The sequence below is a fragment of the Schistocerca gregaria genome, chromosome 1 (genome assembly GCF_023897955.1).
Source record: "Schistocerca gregaria isolate iqSchGreg1 chromosome 1, iqSchGreg1.2, whole genome shotgun sequence".
NCBI lineage: Eukaryota > Metazoa > Arthropoda > Insecta > Orthoptera > Acrididae > Schistocerca > Schistocerca gregaria.
The window spans coordinates 534,843,274-534,858,527 of record NC_064920.1 but is presented as its reverse complement, the minus strand read 5'-3'; the positions used below and the strand labels follow the sequence as shown (position 1 = coordinate 534,858,527).

Sequence of the window (15,254 nt, the reverse complement as noted above, 5' to 3'; positions counted from 1 at the left end):
GGTAATATTTCGCGAACACAACGCTTTTTTCTCCGGAAGTTGAGTGGACGTCGTCTCAATTATTTAATTTAGAAAAAAATATTCTGCTTCGAGAAGTGTATAGAGTAGCCAGGATCATTTTGCTATCGCCAGATTTGTGAATGACAGTATTAGAAAAATATTTCCACATTTCGCAGAGCAGCAAAACAGGAAAAGCGCTCCGAGAATTTTATCCCAATTTGATTCATGTGACGTACTTTGCTCGTGGAGTACATAGCCTTGTTGAAGCAGTACGTTGCACGTTTGTGAATGTAAATAAATGATTTCTTACACAAAAAAGTGTTTCTAAAGGCTCCTGCAGGCATCAAGACCTACAAGAATAACTGCTTATAAAAATGTGTTGATTGATCGAAGACACAGTTTTACTACCGAACATTTGGAGCATTACTTGGTCATTTCTGTTTGTAATGGAGAAAAATGTAAAATAAATTGTAAATGATGCTTTGGTCCAGTAGTATTAATTAAAAGTTAATGCTGTTCAAAAAATTCGTGATTGTACATTGTTTTTTTAAATAAAGTATTACGGAATTTCTGAGCGTGCTTCTCTGTGTGCTATATATCTCGAAGTTGGTGCTGTACATTTAGATTGTTTCGCTGAGACTCACTCGCATCGCGTCCGCTTGCTACCGACAACAATAGCAAAGAAGGAACAATTCTTGAAACACGGTATGCGTCCCCATTTTGCAAATTTTTAGAAAATAATCCCAGAAAGGCCTCTTTCCTAACCTCTACCAGAAAGTATTCAGAAAATGATATCAGCGTTGTTAGTGTACCGATTTTTCGCGTGGCCGGCGTTCTTCCTCGTAACTGATATGCACAGGTTCGACTCTGAGATATATGCATGCAGTAACTACCATGTTTTTTTAATTATTTGATCTTGCATATTTCGATACCTCTCAAGCATTTTTAAGCATTTTTCATGCACATTTGCGAGCATATTTTAAAGTTTTTATGATGCATATAATCCGGTGTCTAGTGATAACGTTTGCTATCGTTTAACTAGATTCATATAGGACCAGCCGAACTTGTTCCTTTTCCAGTCACGAGTCGTTTCGTGTATCGTGATTCTGATGAATTCTATGTTTCTTTTTGCTGCGAGTCCCTAGACAACGCTGATAATTTTATTTATGCTAGAAATTGGAGTATATTACCTTCTGTTGCCCTTTGAGTATTTTGAGTCTTTGGTGTGAGCACATCAGTGTCCAAAAATTCTCGCTGAGTAATAGTGATTAATACAGTTTAACGTCACAGAACCATAGTGTTAGGATTTTGTAGGTGTAATGACGTTCAGCAGTTCGCTCCATTTTGTGAACAAATGTCCTTCAAGCTTCAAATTACTTCGTTAAACTTTCACCAGTGTGCAAACCAGCACACCTTCCCTCTGCTGGTAATCACTAGCCTAGTGTATCTTGCAAGAGAAAGATACTAACAAGCATTTAGTAAAGTCTAAAGGAACGAATCGTGGAGGCACATGCTAAAAAAAAAAACCTCACTTAAGTAAGGTCCCATCAGATAATTCGGTACCTCAAGCCATAGGACGATCTAAACTCCGCTGGGTAGATTTCCATTGCGGGTTTTCTTTGTGATACAACCTTGGGCTAAATTCAGTTAATATTCCTAGCACTTCAAACAAGTTGGCATTCAGTGGAGGTTAGAGAATGTTAAGCACTCTTCTGTACAATACCAGTTCTTGGCTGAGGAGAGTTTTTTTAACAGAGGAAATGTGCCGCCCAGCGGCGTTTTGGACAGTCAGTGAATAGTGGACGTCTTTCAGCGCTATTTTGTGAAAATACATTTACGTAAATGTGTGTCAAGTTTAGGAACATTATGAAATACGATGCGGGTTATAGTAACTTCGTTCCCAGTCCGCTCAGTATTCTCGTTTGCAAGCACGCCAGAAAAAGTCTGCTTTCGTAACGAATTTATTCCTATTAGCTACGACAACTACGAAGAACTCTAGAAGTAAAATTACCAGTCACTAACACTGTTCACTTTGAGCCTACCATGGTTAACCGATCGAGTAATATTGGTGCTTTAGCACAATTTTGTTGTGTTGGATTGTCATTGCGCAAAGAGGAGGTGGGACAGGATAGTCGCTTGTTATCCACTGCTTTTCGCCACTGTGTTGTATAATTTACCCAAGTACAGATTGGTTTTTTCCCTTATAACTGCAAAAGGAAAATTCAAGAATTATTTGAATGGAGCATTGTATGTACGTACAACGAACAGAATGGTTCAAATGGCTCTGAGCACTATGGGACTTAACATCTATGGTCATCAGTCCCCTAGAATTTAGAACTACTTAAACCAAACTAACCTAAGGACATCACACAAGACCCAGTCATCACGAGGCAGAGAAAAATCCCTGACCCTGCCGGGAATCGAACCCGGGAACGCGGTCGTGGGAAGCGAGAACGCTACCGCACGACCACGAGCTGCGGACAGTACGTACAACACTTCCGTGATTGAATAAGGAGTACGTTCTAATTTGTACTCCGAAAGCCACGTTATAGTGTGTGGCAGAGGTTTCGTTGTGTACTGTCACTTACCGCTTTTGCTATTTCAGGCGCGAATGATTCTGCGGGAAGAACAATGGTTGTTGGTAAGCCTCCTTGTGATCTAGAATCTCTCTAATTTTACGTCCGTTTTTTTTTTTTTTTTTTTTTTTTTTTTTTTTTTTTTTTTTTTTGCGAGTCTGCAATGTATTAGTTGACTCTTCTAGTAACGTACGCTCGCCTGCCCGGTTAGCCGTGCGGTCTATCTGGGTGGGAAGGCGTGCCGGCCCCCGCTCACTAATCTTCGGTCATAACCGAATTTCCATTTTTTATTACACATAACACACATTTATGACAATAGCCTAACATTGCTGATCACTCACTGCTTCAGTTGATACCATCTAATTCCTCTGAAACTGTGTTTTAGGAGTCCTGTAAAAATACGTATTTCTTATGTTGAAACCTCTTCAGTACTCTATCTCACATTTTTCTACCATGAACTGAGTATCGATTGGTACTATAGACTTTAGTTGGATAATAGGTTTCATGAGAGACCAGCTCACGTTGTAAATTCAAAAATTGTATCACATTTAACAAACAAAGATGTTGTGAAACATTTGAAGCGAATTGAAATAGTGTTTCGAAAACTAACACATACTCAGCAGGTGCTGAATGAGAAAACTTCATGTTTTACTGGCAGGCAGAGCGCTACACTTAGAAACTGGAGGTGCCGGTTTCAATTCGTGGATAGGAGATAGGATTTACCTTTGTTCCAGTCCTTTAAGGATGGCCCCAGGTCCATTCAGCCCGCTATATAACTGAGTAGGTACTGGGTATGTTTCCCGGACTACAAGCGGGAAGGGGCGATGTAATCGCCAACTTTCCGATTCGCCCTCCTAGTGTCGTGGCAGCTGAAAGGCTGCACTTAACCCTTAGCCAGACCTGACTCCTGTTCACGAGTTCAGAGCCACATGCTTTACGTTTACTTTTTAAACATGCTATTAGAACCGAAATGCATCCACTGAATTAATATTACTAATATATAAATCGTAATTGTAAATTCTTAACAACGTCGGAAATACAACATATTTGCAAAATCTAAGACCGGTTTTGGAATAAATACGAAAATTTCTTCAAAATGAGAACATTACACATAACCTGTCAGTCGTTTTAGATTTCTTACAAATTTCAATTATTTTATTTAACTAAGATTGTATACAGGTTTGTGCTCTCAAGAATTAATACATATTCAAAAAAGTTTAGTGTGCAACAGAAAGATTGTTTAAGTTAGTAGTAATATAAATGAAAACAGCACTAGCTTTCAGGCAGCTCATGATGTTTATATGAGGGTCATTTAATAAGTAATGCCCCAAATTTTTTCTCTGAACATATCTATGTCTTGTCCATGTCCTATTTTTCTACGTAGCCTCCATCACTTTCTATGGCTGTACGCCATCGTTGTGGACGAGCATGTATTCGCTGCTGATAAAAGCTCTTGTCCTGTAGGCGTAGCCGTGTTTTCACTGCTTGACTGACACTCTCATCATCTTCAAAGTATGTTCCCTGTAGAGAATCTTTAAGCGGCACAAATGCATGGAAGTCGGAGAGTGGACTGTAGGGCGGATGAGACAATGATGCCGGCCGCTGTGGCCGAACGGTACTAGGCACTTTAGTCTCGAACCGCTCGACCGCTAACGGTCGCAGGTTCGAATCCTGCCTAGGACATGGATGTGTGTGATGTCCTTAGGTTAGTTAGGTTTAAGTAGTTCTAAGCTCTAGGGGACTGATGACCTCAGATGTTAAGTCCCATAGGGCTCAGAGCCATTTGAACCATTTTTTTGAGGCAATGATGTCCAATCCAATTTGGCGGCTTGTTCCTGGGTTCTCACACTTGTGTGTGGGCGTGCATTATCTTGATGGAGAAATATTTCTGCTGGATTCTTGTCCGATCGAACACGTCGGAAACGGTTCTTGAGTTTATTCAAAATCTTCAGATATGCCTCTGAAGTGATGGTTGACCCTCTTGGCATCACATGCACGAGAATGACGCCATCACAATTCCAGAAGACTGTCACCATGAAGTTTCTAGCCGAGGGGGTTGTCTTGAATTTCTTCTTTTGTGGTGAATGAGGATAATGCCACTCCAAGGACTGACTTTTGTTTCCGGCACAAAGTGGTGCACCCAGCTTTCGTCCCCCGTAACGATCCGTCACAGAAAGGCCTCTCCGTCGGTCTCAAAAACGCTCCAACAATTCTGATGAAATGGCCTTTCTTTGAATCCCCCCTGTGAGCATCCGTGGACCTCATCGTGAGCACCTCTTTGAACATCCGAGAGTCTCGATCGTTGCAGACGTACTTCCAATGCTGTCCGACAACTGTAGAGCCAATTGTCGGGTTGGGATGCGCCGGTGGACACGAATAATGGCAGCCGCACGAATCAGCATGTCTGGAACAGCGGCTGTGACAGGACGTCCCGAGCGTGGCTGATCGTGGAGCCCTGTTTTTGCATTTCTTGAGGCTGTAACTTTCTTTACCCGTTGTGCAACTGTACTCCTATCAACTGCATCATCGCTACACACTGGACACACACGTTTGTGGATGTTCAACACGATTTCTTTTTCTGCACACAAGAATTCAATAATAGCACGCTCCTTGTAACGTGAGTCGTATGTAGACGCCATTTTGGCGCTTTACTAGGACTCTGCCACCTGCTAGAACGGTTCGAAAGTTCACAGGCGCAGAGAACAAACATCATATGTGAAGCACCAACAAGTACGTTTGTCTCTGTATGTTAATGGCTTTTTTTTAAAAAAAATATGGGGAATTACTTATCTAAGGGCCCTTGTACTTCGTATTGCGACATCACATCCGTTAAACTGGTGGCGAGATGAAAGTCTTGAAACACATTTTGGAGAGGCACCAAACGTCAAGGGATGAGAGAAGCTGATGACGTCTCGTGGACACGCAAGACTTTTCATTTTTCTAAATGCCAGTCAGATCCAACAAAAGCAGAGTTAAAACTACAAGAGTTTAGTTTGTGCCTAGAGGAACGTAAAGTATGGACATCTGCAGTCAGAAATACTGACAGTGATGCAATCACCAATTAAAAACTACTAAGCCGCACAATTAATTTTAACTTTCAATGTGTAAATTATGCATGATAATTTTCATTTTCTAAATTGAATCAGATGATGATATTTGGTTTGTGGGGCGCTCAACTGCGCAGTCCCAATTTTCACAAGTCACGATTTTGCGTGTCGTCCTTGCGCAGGGCGATGCTAATCTTCCCTGTATCGTTCCAATTTTAGTACATGTACCCCAGAGAAATTATTTTTAGACTCCTTTATGAAAATAAAAACATGTAAAAACGAAAGTCGAGTTTAGAATTGTGGTTTAAAATTCTGAAACATGAACGTAGTAATTCGGCTGCCACTCGGCTCAGTATTGTCGTTCTCGCATAGACCAGAAAAAGTCTGATTTATAAAAAATTTATACAATACTAGCTAAGTCGATAACTACCACTACTGGTCACCTTAAGTTTATCTCTGTTAGTTCTCAGAGAAATACTGGTGCAGTAGCGGTATTTTGCTATTAGCTTACATTGGTGCGTCGCAGTAGGCCCACTGAGCTTAGGAATCGCTGGGAATTGGATCGTCATTGTGCGAAAAGAAGGTGGAACCCAACAGTCCCCAGTTCCCCACTATCTATATCCACAATGAATACTAGAATTAACGGAGGGTCGGATTATTGTTTGTATTGTAACTGGGCGAATGCCGCGCGGAAAGAACAATTGCTGGTAACATTGTGTGTGAAGTCGAATATCTCACTCAGTCCTACATAGTACAGATCCCAGGTTGACGAGCAATACTAAAGTAGTGATCAGTACTGCGTTAATGTGAGCCTGAGCCCTGTTTTGCTATATTACGACATTAACAGTGGTCTCAAATTTAATGAAAGCAGTCGGAAATTACGTAGGTTGGAGTAAAGAACTCATACACACATGAAAAACGGAGATGAGGCAGTGTGCCTCCACCAGTCCTGCGTCTCTGTTCCAGTTTTAAAACAGCTTGGTTTGGCGGGCTGCACATGGCTTACATTCAATGACTTTGAAGAACCACACTTGTAGCTGTGGTCACTGTTTATTGGACAGTAATGTCACCCTAACAATGCTTTCTCACACTCATCATTACCTTTACAATACCGTTTCAATTAATTGGTGCCATTCTGGAAATCTTAGCACAAAATTTACAAATGATGGAAGCCGAAGAAATGAATTAAAATTTTTGTAATGGTCGGGGCTCCTTGCTTACTAGGCAGGTATACTAGCCATTACAGCACCATAGCAGTACAGGTAATACGTTTGCACTGACTACGCTATTCGAATGCCTTCCTTAACAGAAACTTCAATTCATGTCTTCAGCTTATTTTCCCCTTCTTAAATCGTCACAGTTGCCAAAGTTGTATGGTGTTGGATTAGCACCCCAGCTTTGGACGGAATGAAGAAATCCTGCCTGTACTTTAGGCGCAGGTGACCTATAGGTCTGATATAATTAATTTTCCTTGAGAAGGGGAAAATAAGCTGAAGTCATGAATTGAAGTTTATCTTAGGAATGACACTGGACTAGGGTAGTCCCTGCAACTGTGTAATATATGCTGCTATGGTGGTGTAATGTCTAGAATACCTGCCGAGTAAGCAAGGAGACAAGGGTTTAAGTCCTAGCCATAGCACTCATTACATACATACAGTAATCCTTATCCATAGATCTTGAATACGACATTTCAATTCATTTCTTTAGTTGCCATCAATATGGTAATAAAGTTGAGGATCATACATCTCAAAGAAAATTAATGATATCAGATCCATAGAAGTTAAGACGCTACACAATAATTGCTGTTGCTCATAAAAACATGTTATTCTTAAACCTATGCACTTGATCCACTAAATCCAGCCGAAACTTTTTTGATGACTTGGTAAAATTCTCTTTTTCCCTGATTTATTTAATTAAAATGCTTTCTTTTAGGCGAGTTCAGCTTCTTCGCCCTCTTCGGCGTTCGTCTCACTTTCAGTGTTCACTAGTCCTTAATATAGCTTCCTTTAGCTAAATTTCTATTTACCTCCCCTGGATCGAAAAGCACACGAACGTCAGAATCAAAAAGTCGCCTTTTCAGCAATGAAACGCCCCCAGCAGATATTGGTGTGCTTACAATAAATCACTGTTATTTGTAATCTGTCACTGCTTTTATACTAAAAACGGCAGACAGAATTTAGCCTATTATAAAACAAGAACATGATGAAATGGAGAGAAAACAAATTTTATACTCAAGACATTAAAGATTTTCTACACTGCAACATTTGAATGACCTATACACTATTTTCCTGCGGAGGTGTCTCATGCCAAACCGCGTGCATGCTGATACTGTTTTGCGAGAGGAACGACTTCTAATTTTCAGCAATTCCTATTTCACTTCACGAAGCATTTCCATAACACTCGAGTGTTGATCGAACGAACTGGTAACAAACCTAGCAACAAGGCCTTGAATTTCTCGAATGTTTTCCTCTAATCAGATCTATTGGGGACTGCAAAAATCTCGCACAGTGCACAAGAATGTTAGCACAGTTGTTCTGCACAAGGTCTTCTCCACAGCTCCTAACTGAAACACTGCATCTAAATATTTAATCGGCGTTACTGAGTCACGCAGCACCCACTAATACTGTATTCGAACAGTACCGGATTGCTTTTCTTATTCATCTTGGTTAAATTATACTCTGCGGAAAAAAAAAGTTAGTACTCCCTTTTAGAGGTTTCCAATTCACTCAAAATTTATTATTGCAACAGTGTATATGCAGAGCATGAAATGATTATATTTGCAGATGAATAGCACAAGCGGTTCTGCGGTACCAGGTATCGAAGCATGTTGAAATACCTGTATTAGTAAGTGGTTTAGCCTCCACGGGCAGCAATGCAGGCGCTGCCTCTGGCAGCCAGCTGTTTGTTCAGGTAGTGAATATTGTCCTGGGGTACATTATGCCACGCCTGCTCCACCTGTTCACGTTCTGCTGTAAGAATTGGTGCCTGACGAGTCACAAGATTCACACCTTGTCCCATTATATCCCACATGTGCTGGATTGGAGGTTGTGTTGGCCTTGGAAGTTACTGCACGTCTTGCAGAACTCCTTGAGTTTATTGTCCCCTCCGGAAACACCAAAGGTGAACGAGAATTATATCTTACCGCACGACAGACCGTAAGGCCTGGGGTTGTGCCATTGTTTCTTGGACTCTTCGAGACAGTGCTCGCCCGGTCTACGTTGTAAGTGCAAACGACCATCACTTGGGTGAAGGCACAACCTGCTTTTATCGCTGAAGACAAAGCCGCACTATTCCATCTTCCAAGTGATCCTCTGATGGCACCAGTAGAGCCATGCACGTCGATATGTGGCGTGAGTGGAATATGGGCGGTAAGTGCACATACCCGTAGCCCTACTAGTAATAACCGATTCGCAACAGTTTGTGTTGGCACGTCTGGGCTCACAACCCTTCTGATCTGTGCTGTGGTATCTGTACAACCTGCCACTGCTGCCCTTATACGACGATCCTGGCGGGCATCTGTGCTGCTTGGACGTCCAGAACGTCGTCTACGGGTGTCAGAATTTTTACGTGACCACTGATAACAGCGTCGTTGCACAACTGACGCAAACACGTCCAGTTTGTGTGGCTGTTCTCCGGAAGCACCATCCAAAAAAAATGGTTCAAATGGCTCTGAGCACTATGCGACTTAACATCTGAGGTCATTGGTCCCCTAGAACTTAGAACTACTTAAACCTAACTAACCTAAGGACATCACACACGTCCTTGCCCGAGGCAGGATTCGAACCTGCGACCGTAGCGGTCGCTCGACTCCAGACTGTAGCGCCTGGAACCGCACGGCCACTCCGGCCGGCGAAGTATCATCCTACCCCTTTCTGAGTTCGCCGAAGGAAGCTCTGTGGCATAGTTGCATGTTTGCTTCACACATTTGCACCCCACTGAACCTTCTGGCTGTGAGCGTTCCCTATCAAAAGGTAGACACAGATGGCAATCTGGTAGCTATGCTGCAACGCTACCTGTTGGCGGACGACGGTCAGACCATTATCTACTAACCCCCAGGTGGCATATGCTGTCATCGGATCGAAATCGGCTTAGTCTTTCCAGATGTACTAAATCACCTTTAGAGCAAGCAGCAATTCATCACCCAAAATAGAAATTGTATCACCGTAATTCACCACCATTCTACAGTCACTCACAAAAAAAAAAAAAAACAGTTAGCCGCGCGGGATTAACCGAGCGGTCTGCGGCGCTGCAGTCATGGACTGTGCGGCTGGTCCCGACGGAGGTTCGAGTCCTCCCTCGGGCATAGGTGTGTATGTTTGTCCTGAGGACAATTAAGGTTAAGTAGTGTGTAACCTTAGGGACTGATGACCTTAGCAGTTAAGTCCCATAAGATTTCACACACATTTGAACATTTGTAGACAAACAGTTAGAAACAGGTGCTGACCTCATCTCTCAGCTTGTTTATATACACAGGGCACTTCCCTGTGGCACTCGTGTTCCATTAATCTAAGAGATAAACATGTCCGAAGAAGAGCAGGGTTGCTCACCTACAACAGTTTAAAGGGAAAGCATTGAAGTTGCTTATTACGGACACAGTAACACATTTCGAGAGTACTGGGGAAAGAAGCTGCGGTGTGCAGCATCAGAAGCTATTTGCGTACCTGTCTGAAAATGTTTACAGAGCTAACGGACATCCCATACAAGGGCGGTTGTATGTGCAGTTGAATCCCGCACCTTTCACTTACTGCCGGCCAGAGTGGCCGAGCCGTTCTAGGCGCTTCAGTCTGGAACCGCGCGACCGCTACAGTCGCAGGTTCGAATCCTGCCTCGGGCATGGATGTATGTGATGTCCGTGGTTAGTTAGGTTTAAGCAGTTCTAAGTTCTAGTGGACTGATGACCTTAGATCTTAAGTCCCATAGTGCTCAGAGCCAGCCTTTCACTTACTGATCTGACCTCGCGAACTGTGCAGTCTCTACTGTAGGAAAATACGTAACATAGAAGCGTCGATGAGGCTCACATAGCGTTTTACTATAATGGCGAAGTGTATCAAAGCATCTGCTTACCCGTAATGTCGGAGAATCCGTCTGCAGGCTCTCTGCAAGCCCAGACAATTGAATAGCTTTCGTAGTCAGTCTCCAGGACCCAATACGGACCCGTTCCTGTCAACAAGCAAAGAACCAAGCAAGTGTGAACACTGAAATGTACATATTTTTCCTACAACTTACCATCCTAAAATAAATTTCATTGACGTAAATTTAATTTGAAGGGTTCTTGGAAGCAATATCTATTAAGTTATTTCATCGTGTGCTTATAGTCTCTTCTGTAACACACCAAATAGTGGAATTAATAATTTCTTAATGTTCCTAATGAACATAGCCTTTGACACTTTAAACAAAACATCAAATCATAGCTGTAATTATAAATGTCTTCTACAAAAAAGTACTTCATCTTCTTCATTACTTCATTTATTTGATGTCGTCTAGCTGCAGCATACTAGCTCCTCAATGACGTAACTCAGTCGTGTCTTTAGAGTAAAATTCGGCATACTGACCTGTTACCCCTGGGAAGTGCACCGTGAATTTGGCCTCTCCGGAGTCAGGGTCGTCCCACTCGGCCCAGCCGATGATGTCGTTGAAGGCCCCAGTAGATGTGCTGAACAGTCTGTTGTGTACGGTCACGTTGTTGTCGCCAGCCACTGTGTACTCCGCCGTGACGCACTGGCCGCCCTCCTCGAACGGAGCCTCTCCCAACCTGGCGATCTCGTACCACACGCCCTGATACTGCACACACACACACACACACACACACACACATACAGGAGGTATAATGGTTAGTAGCAGCTCATCAGCCACGATCCCACGGCCGCAACTACCTTAGAAGCGTCAAAATCAGTCACAGCAGGCTTATCGCATCTATGGATTACACAAACGCACTGTTGTTGATCCTGAGCCGTGTCTGTGGTTAGTATTGTGTTGAAAATACAGGACGAATCAAAATGAATATAGCGATTACAAATAACTGTATCTTTTTCGCTTAGCGATACATCGATAATAATTACAGAGAGTGCAAAAGAAAGTTCGTAATTTCGGCATTACTCATGACGAGGGGTCGTCTGTCTCACCCACGTTATATGCTGACGATTTCTGCAACTTTTTCAGCTGCTCCACCATTAGTGTTGCAGAACGTAGGTTGCAGGGAGCCATACGCAAGGCGCAGGCGTGGGCCCTCGCCCATGGGTTTCACTTTTCTCCTGCGAAGACTTGTGTTATGCACTTTTGTCGGCGTCGAACTGTCCGTCCCCACCTTGAGCTCTATCTTCAGGATGCCATGCTCAGGTTTGTTGACACTTGCCGTTTTCTGGGATTGCTGTTTGATGACTCGCTTACATGGCTTCCACATCTTCGTCAGCTCAAGTGTCAGTGCTGGCAGCATCTGAATGCCCTCCGCTGCCTCAGCAACACAACTTGGGGTGCAGATCGTAATACGCTGCTGCGGCTCTAAAAAGCCCTCGTGCTGTCCCGGCTCGATTATGGGAGTGTGGCGTATGGCTCAGCGTCGCCCGCAGCGTTGCAACTGCTGGACCCCGTTCACCACTGTGGGGTTCGACAGGCGACAGGAGCATTCCGCACCAGCCCTGTTAATAGCCTACTTGCTGAGGCTGGGGCGTCCGGCGTCAACGACTCTTAGCCAACTATGCTGCACACGTCCGTTGCCCGCCCCGTCACCCTGACTATCGTCTCCTTTTCGCTAATGCTGCAGTCCATATCCCCCACCGGCGGCCGCGATCAGGCCATACCATTGGGTTCCGTGTTTGGTCCCTCCTTAGTGAACTCGAGTCTTTGCCTCTTCCATTTGCTTTCCAGTTCCGCCCACATACACCACCTTGGTGTATTCGTCGGCCGCAGCTTCAGCTGGGCCTCTCACTATGGCACAAAGATTCAGTTCCTCCTGCAGTCTTGCGCCATCAATTTTTTGCTCTCCTAGACGCATCCCGTGACTCGGAGGTTATCTATACCGATGGCTCTATGGTTGATGGACATGTGTGGTACGCTTCTGCTCATGTGGACCATGAAAACGAACGCTCCTTTGCCAGAAGGCTGCAGTGTTTACACCGCAGAGCTGACAGCCATTTTTCGTGCCCTTGAGCATATTCGTACCAGCACTGGACAGTCCTTCGTCTTTTGCAGTGACTCTCTCAGTAGTCTACAGGCTCTTGACCAGAGCAACCCACGCCATCCCATTGTTGTTGCTATCCAGGAGTCCGTTCACGGTCTTGAACAGCGTGGACATTCGGTGGTGTTCATATGGACCCCGGGACACGTTGGGATAGCGGGAAACAAACTCGCCGACAAGTTAGCCAAAGAGGCTACCCGCAAACTGACGTTAGAGATCGGCCTCCCGGCAACTGATCTCCGATCGGTGTTTCGCCGTCGGGTCTTTGGGACGTGGGGAGACGAATGGCGCACTCTGTCTGCACCCAACAACCTGCGGCAATAAAGGAGACCACGACCGTGTGGGGTTCCTCCATGCGGGCCTCTAGCAGGGATTCTGTTGTTCTCTGTAGGCTCCGCATTGGTCACTCTTGGCTGACGCATGGTTATCTGCTGCGTCGAGAGGACCCCCCTCACTGTCGTTGTGGTGCAAACATAACGGTGGCCCATCTGTTGTTGGAATGTCCTATTTTAGCCGCCTCCAGGCGAACTTTTAATCTCCAGGGTGATTTATCATCTCTTTTAGGTGACAATGTCTCTATGGAAGATCGGGTTTTAAGTTTTATTCGCGCAAGCGGCTACTATAGATCCATATAATTTTATTGCATTACCCTCTTTTATGCTGTATCTTTTACTTAGTTTTGTGTTGTCATTCGATTCCACCCTAATCTTTTAGGCTGGAGGTTTTAACGCGTCACAGAGTGCCTGGCTCATTCTTTTATTTTCGTGATCAGCCAGCCCCGACCCTCTGCTGTACAGTTTTAATTCTTTCTACCTTTCTTCTCTATGTTGTTTTTGTTGCTGTGCTCAGTTTTCCATGTTGCTTTATTATTTACCTTGGGGCTTTTCTTTCCCTGGAATTTTTGGAATTTTTCTTTTGTGCTTCGAATGACTAATGGATGGTTTCACTGTGCTCTGTGTGTTTATGAAACAAGAAACCGATGACCTATGCAGTTTGGTCCCTTTAATCTTTAAACCAACCAACCAACTCATGACGAGTGAATCGAAAACTTCTCGTTTCGGGCCACACAAAAGTTGAATGCCCGCCGGAACAAATGGATCTCGATGGGCGATAGAGGGCAGTGCCGCCGCAGTGCTACACCCGGCTAGAGACTACACCACCGTCTCCCCACGTGAATACACCGGCCAAAAGTGTCCATCGCGGCAAAGTCTTCTAGATACAAGGCCTACGCACAGCGGCCATACTGGCACGTGACGTCAAAAACTGTTGGCCATCTTATCTTCAGTCGGAAGTCCTGTTGGCGTGTATGTTGTGTTGAAAGTGTGTGACACGTGATAGTGATACATATTTCATACAGTATTCCCTTACAGTTCTGCGAAGTATGGCATTCAAGTGCTGCGTTCCCTTTGGCCAGGGAAATTATAAATCCCAAAGAGGCCTGAAAGTGCACATGTTTTGATTTCCCAAATGTGTGAAGTTGAGAAATCGCTGGATTGTAGCTATTCCCAGACAGGTATTTGTGTCTACGCATCATTCAAGGGTAAGTAAATAACACAAAAATTGTAGCGTGTTATCTGTTTCCATTGCACCATATTTGCCAATTGTTTTTAAAACCGGGTTCCCGGGTTCGATTCCCGGCGGGGTCAGGGATATTCTCTGCTTCGTGATGACTGGGTGTTGTGTGATGTCTTTAGGTTGGTTAGGTTTAAGAGGTTCTAAGTTCTAGGGGACTGATGACCATAGATGTGAAGTCCCATAGTGCTCAGAGACATTTGAGCAATTTTTTTGTTTTTAAAAACAGTTATGTATCATGTACCGGTATCATTTGTTTCTTAATTCTGGATCATTGCTGCGAGGTTAATGCGAAGCTGGTTGTGAAATGTCTCTCATATTTGCAACTATTGTCACACAGAATAGTTATATTAATTAGTTTGACTCGAAAATATTTAGTATTCCTTATCATTCCTACCATTTTATTGAGTTTCAAGTACTTTTATTTTGAAGAGCTACAGAATGATTTTGTTCAGTTTTAAATACACAGCCGGCCGTTGTGACCAAGCGGTTCTAAACGCTTCAGTCCGGAACCGCGCGACTGCTACGGTCGCAGGTTCGAATCCTGCCTTGGGCATGGATGTGTGTGATGTCCTTAGGTTAGTTTGGTTTAATTAGTTCTAAGTTCCAGGGGACTGATAACCTCAGATGTTAAGTCCCATAGTGCTCAGAGCCACTTTGGGTCATTTACATATACAACTATTCGGAAATAATTTCAATTTGAGTGAACTACCGTAGAAAATTGCTTTAATGAATTCAGTGTTCGACAGATTAAGTAGTATAGAAAGCAGAATTTCGAGGTAAGTGCATTATGCTTAAATTAACAGCACTCTGTGACACGAATTTCAATCAAGGATATACGAGAAACAATCTTTTCATGTTTAAGGTTCTAAAGTTCTGGAGAAA

The 15,254-nt window shown here is 43.6% G+C and overlaps 1 protein-coding gene and 1 non-coding gene across 2 annotated transcripts in view; both read right to left on the bottom strand.

Annotated features, from left to right (window-relative positions):
* Positions 1 to 15,254, bottom strand: part of LOC126358898 (uncharacterized) — an 80,927-nt gene that overhangs the window by 58,320 nt on the left and 7,353 nt on the right. Inside the window, exon 2 of the mRNA XM_050007592.1 lies at positions 11,176 to 11,404. Coding sequence (XP_049863549.1) covers positions 11,176 to 11,404 — 229 coding nt within the window. The remainder of the gene's footprint in view (positions 1 to 11,175; positions 11,405 to 15,254) is intronic.
* On the bottom strand, positions 5,761 to 5,862 carry LOC126286597 (U6 spliceosomal RNA). The gene has a single exon (XR_007551710.1). It is a non-coding gene; the product is annotated as a U6 spliceosomal RNA (small nuclear RNA).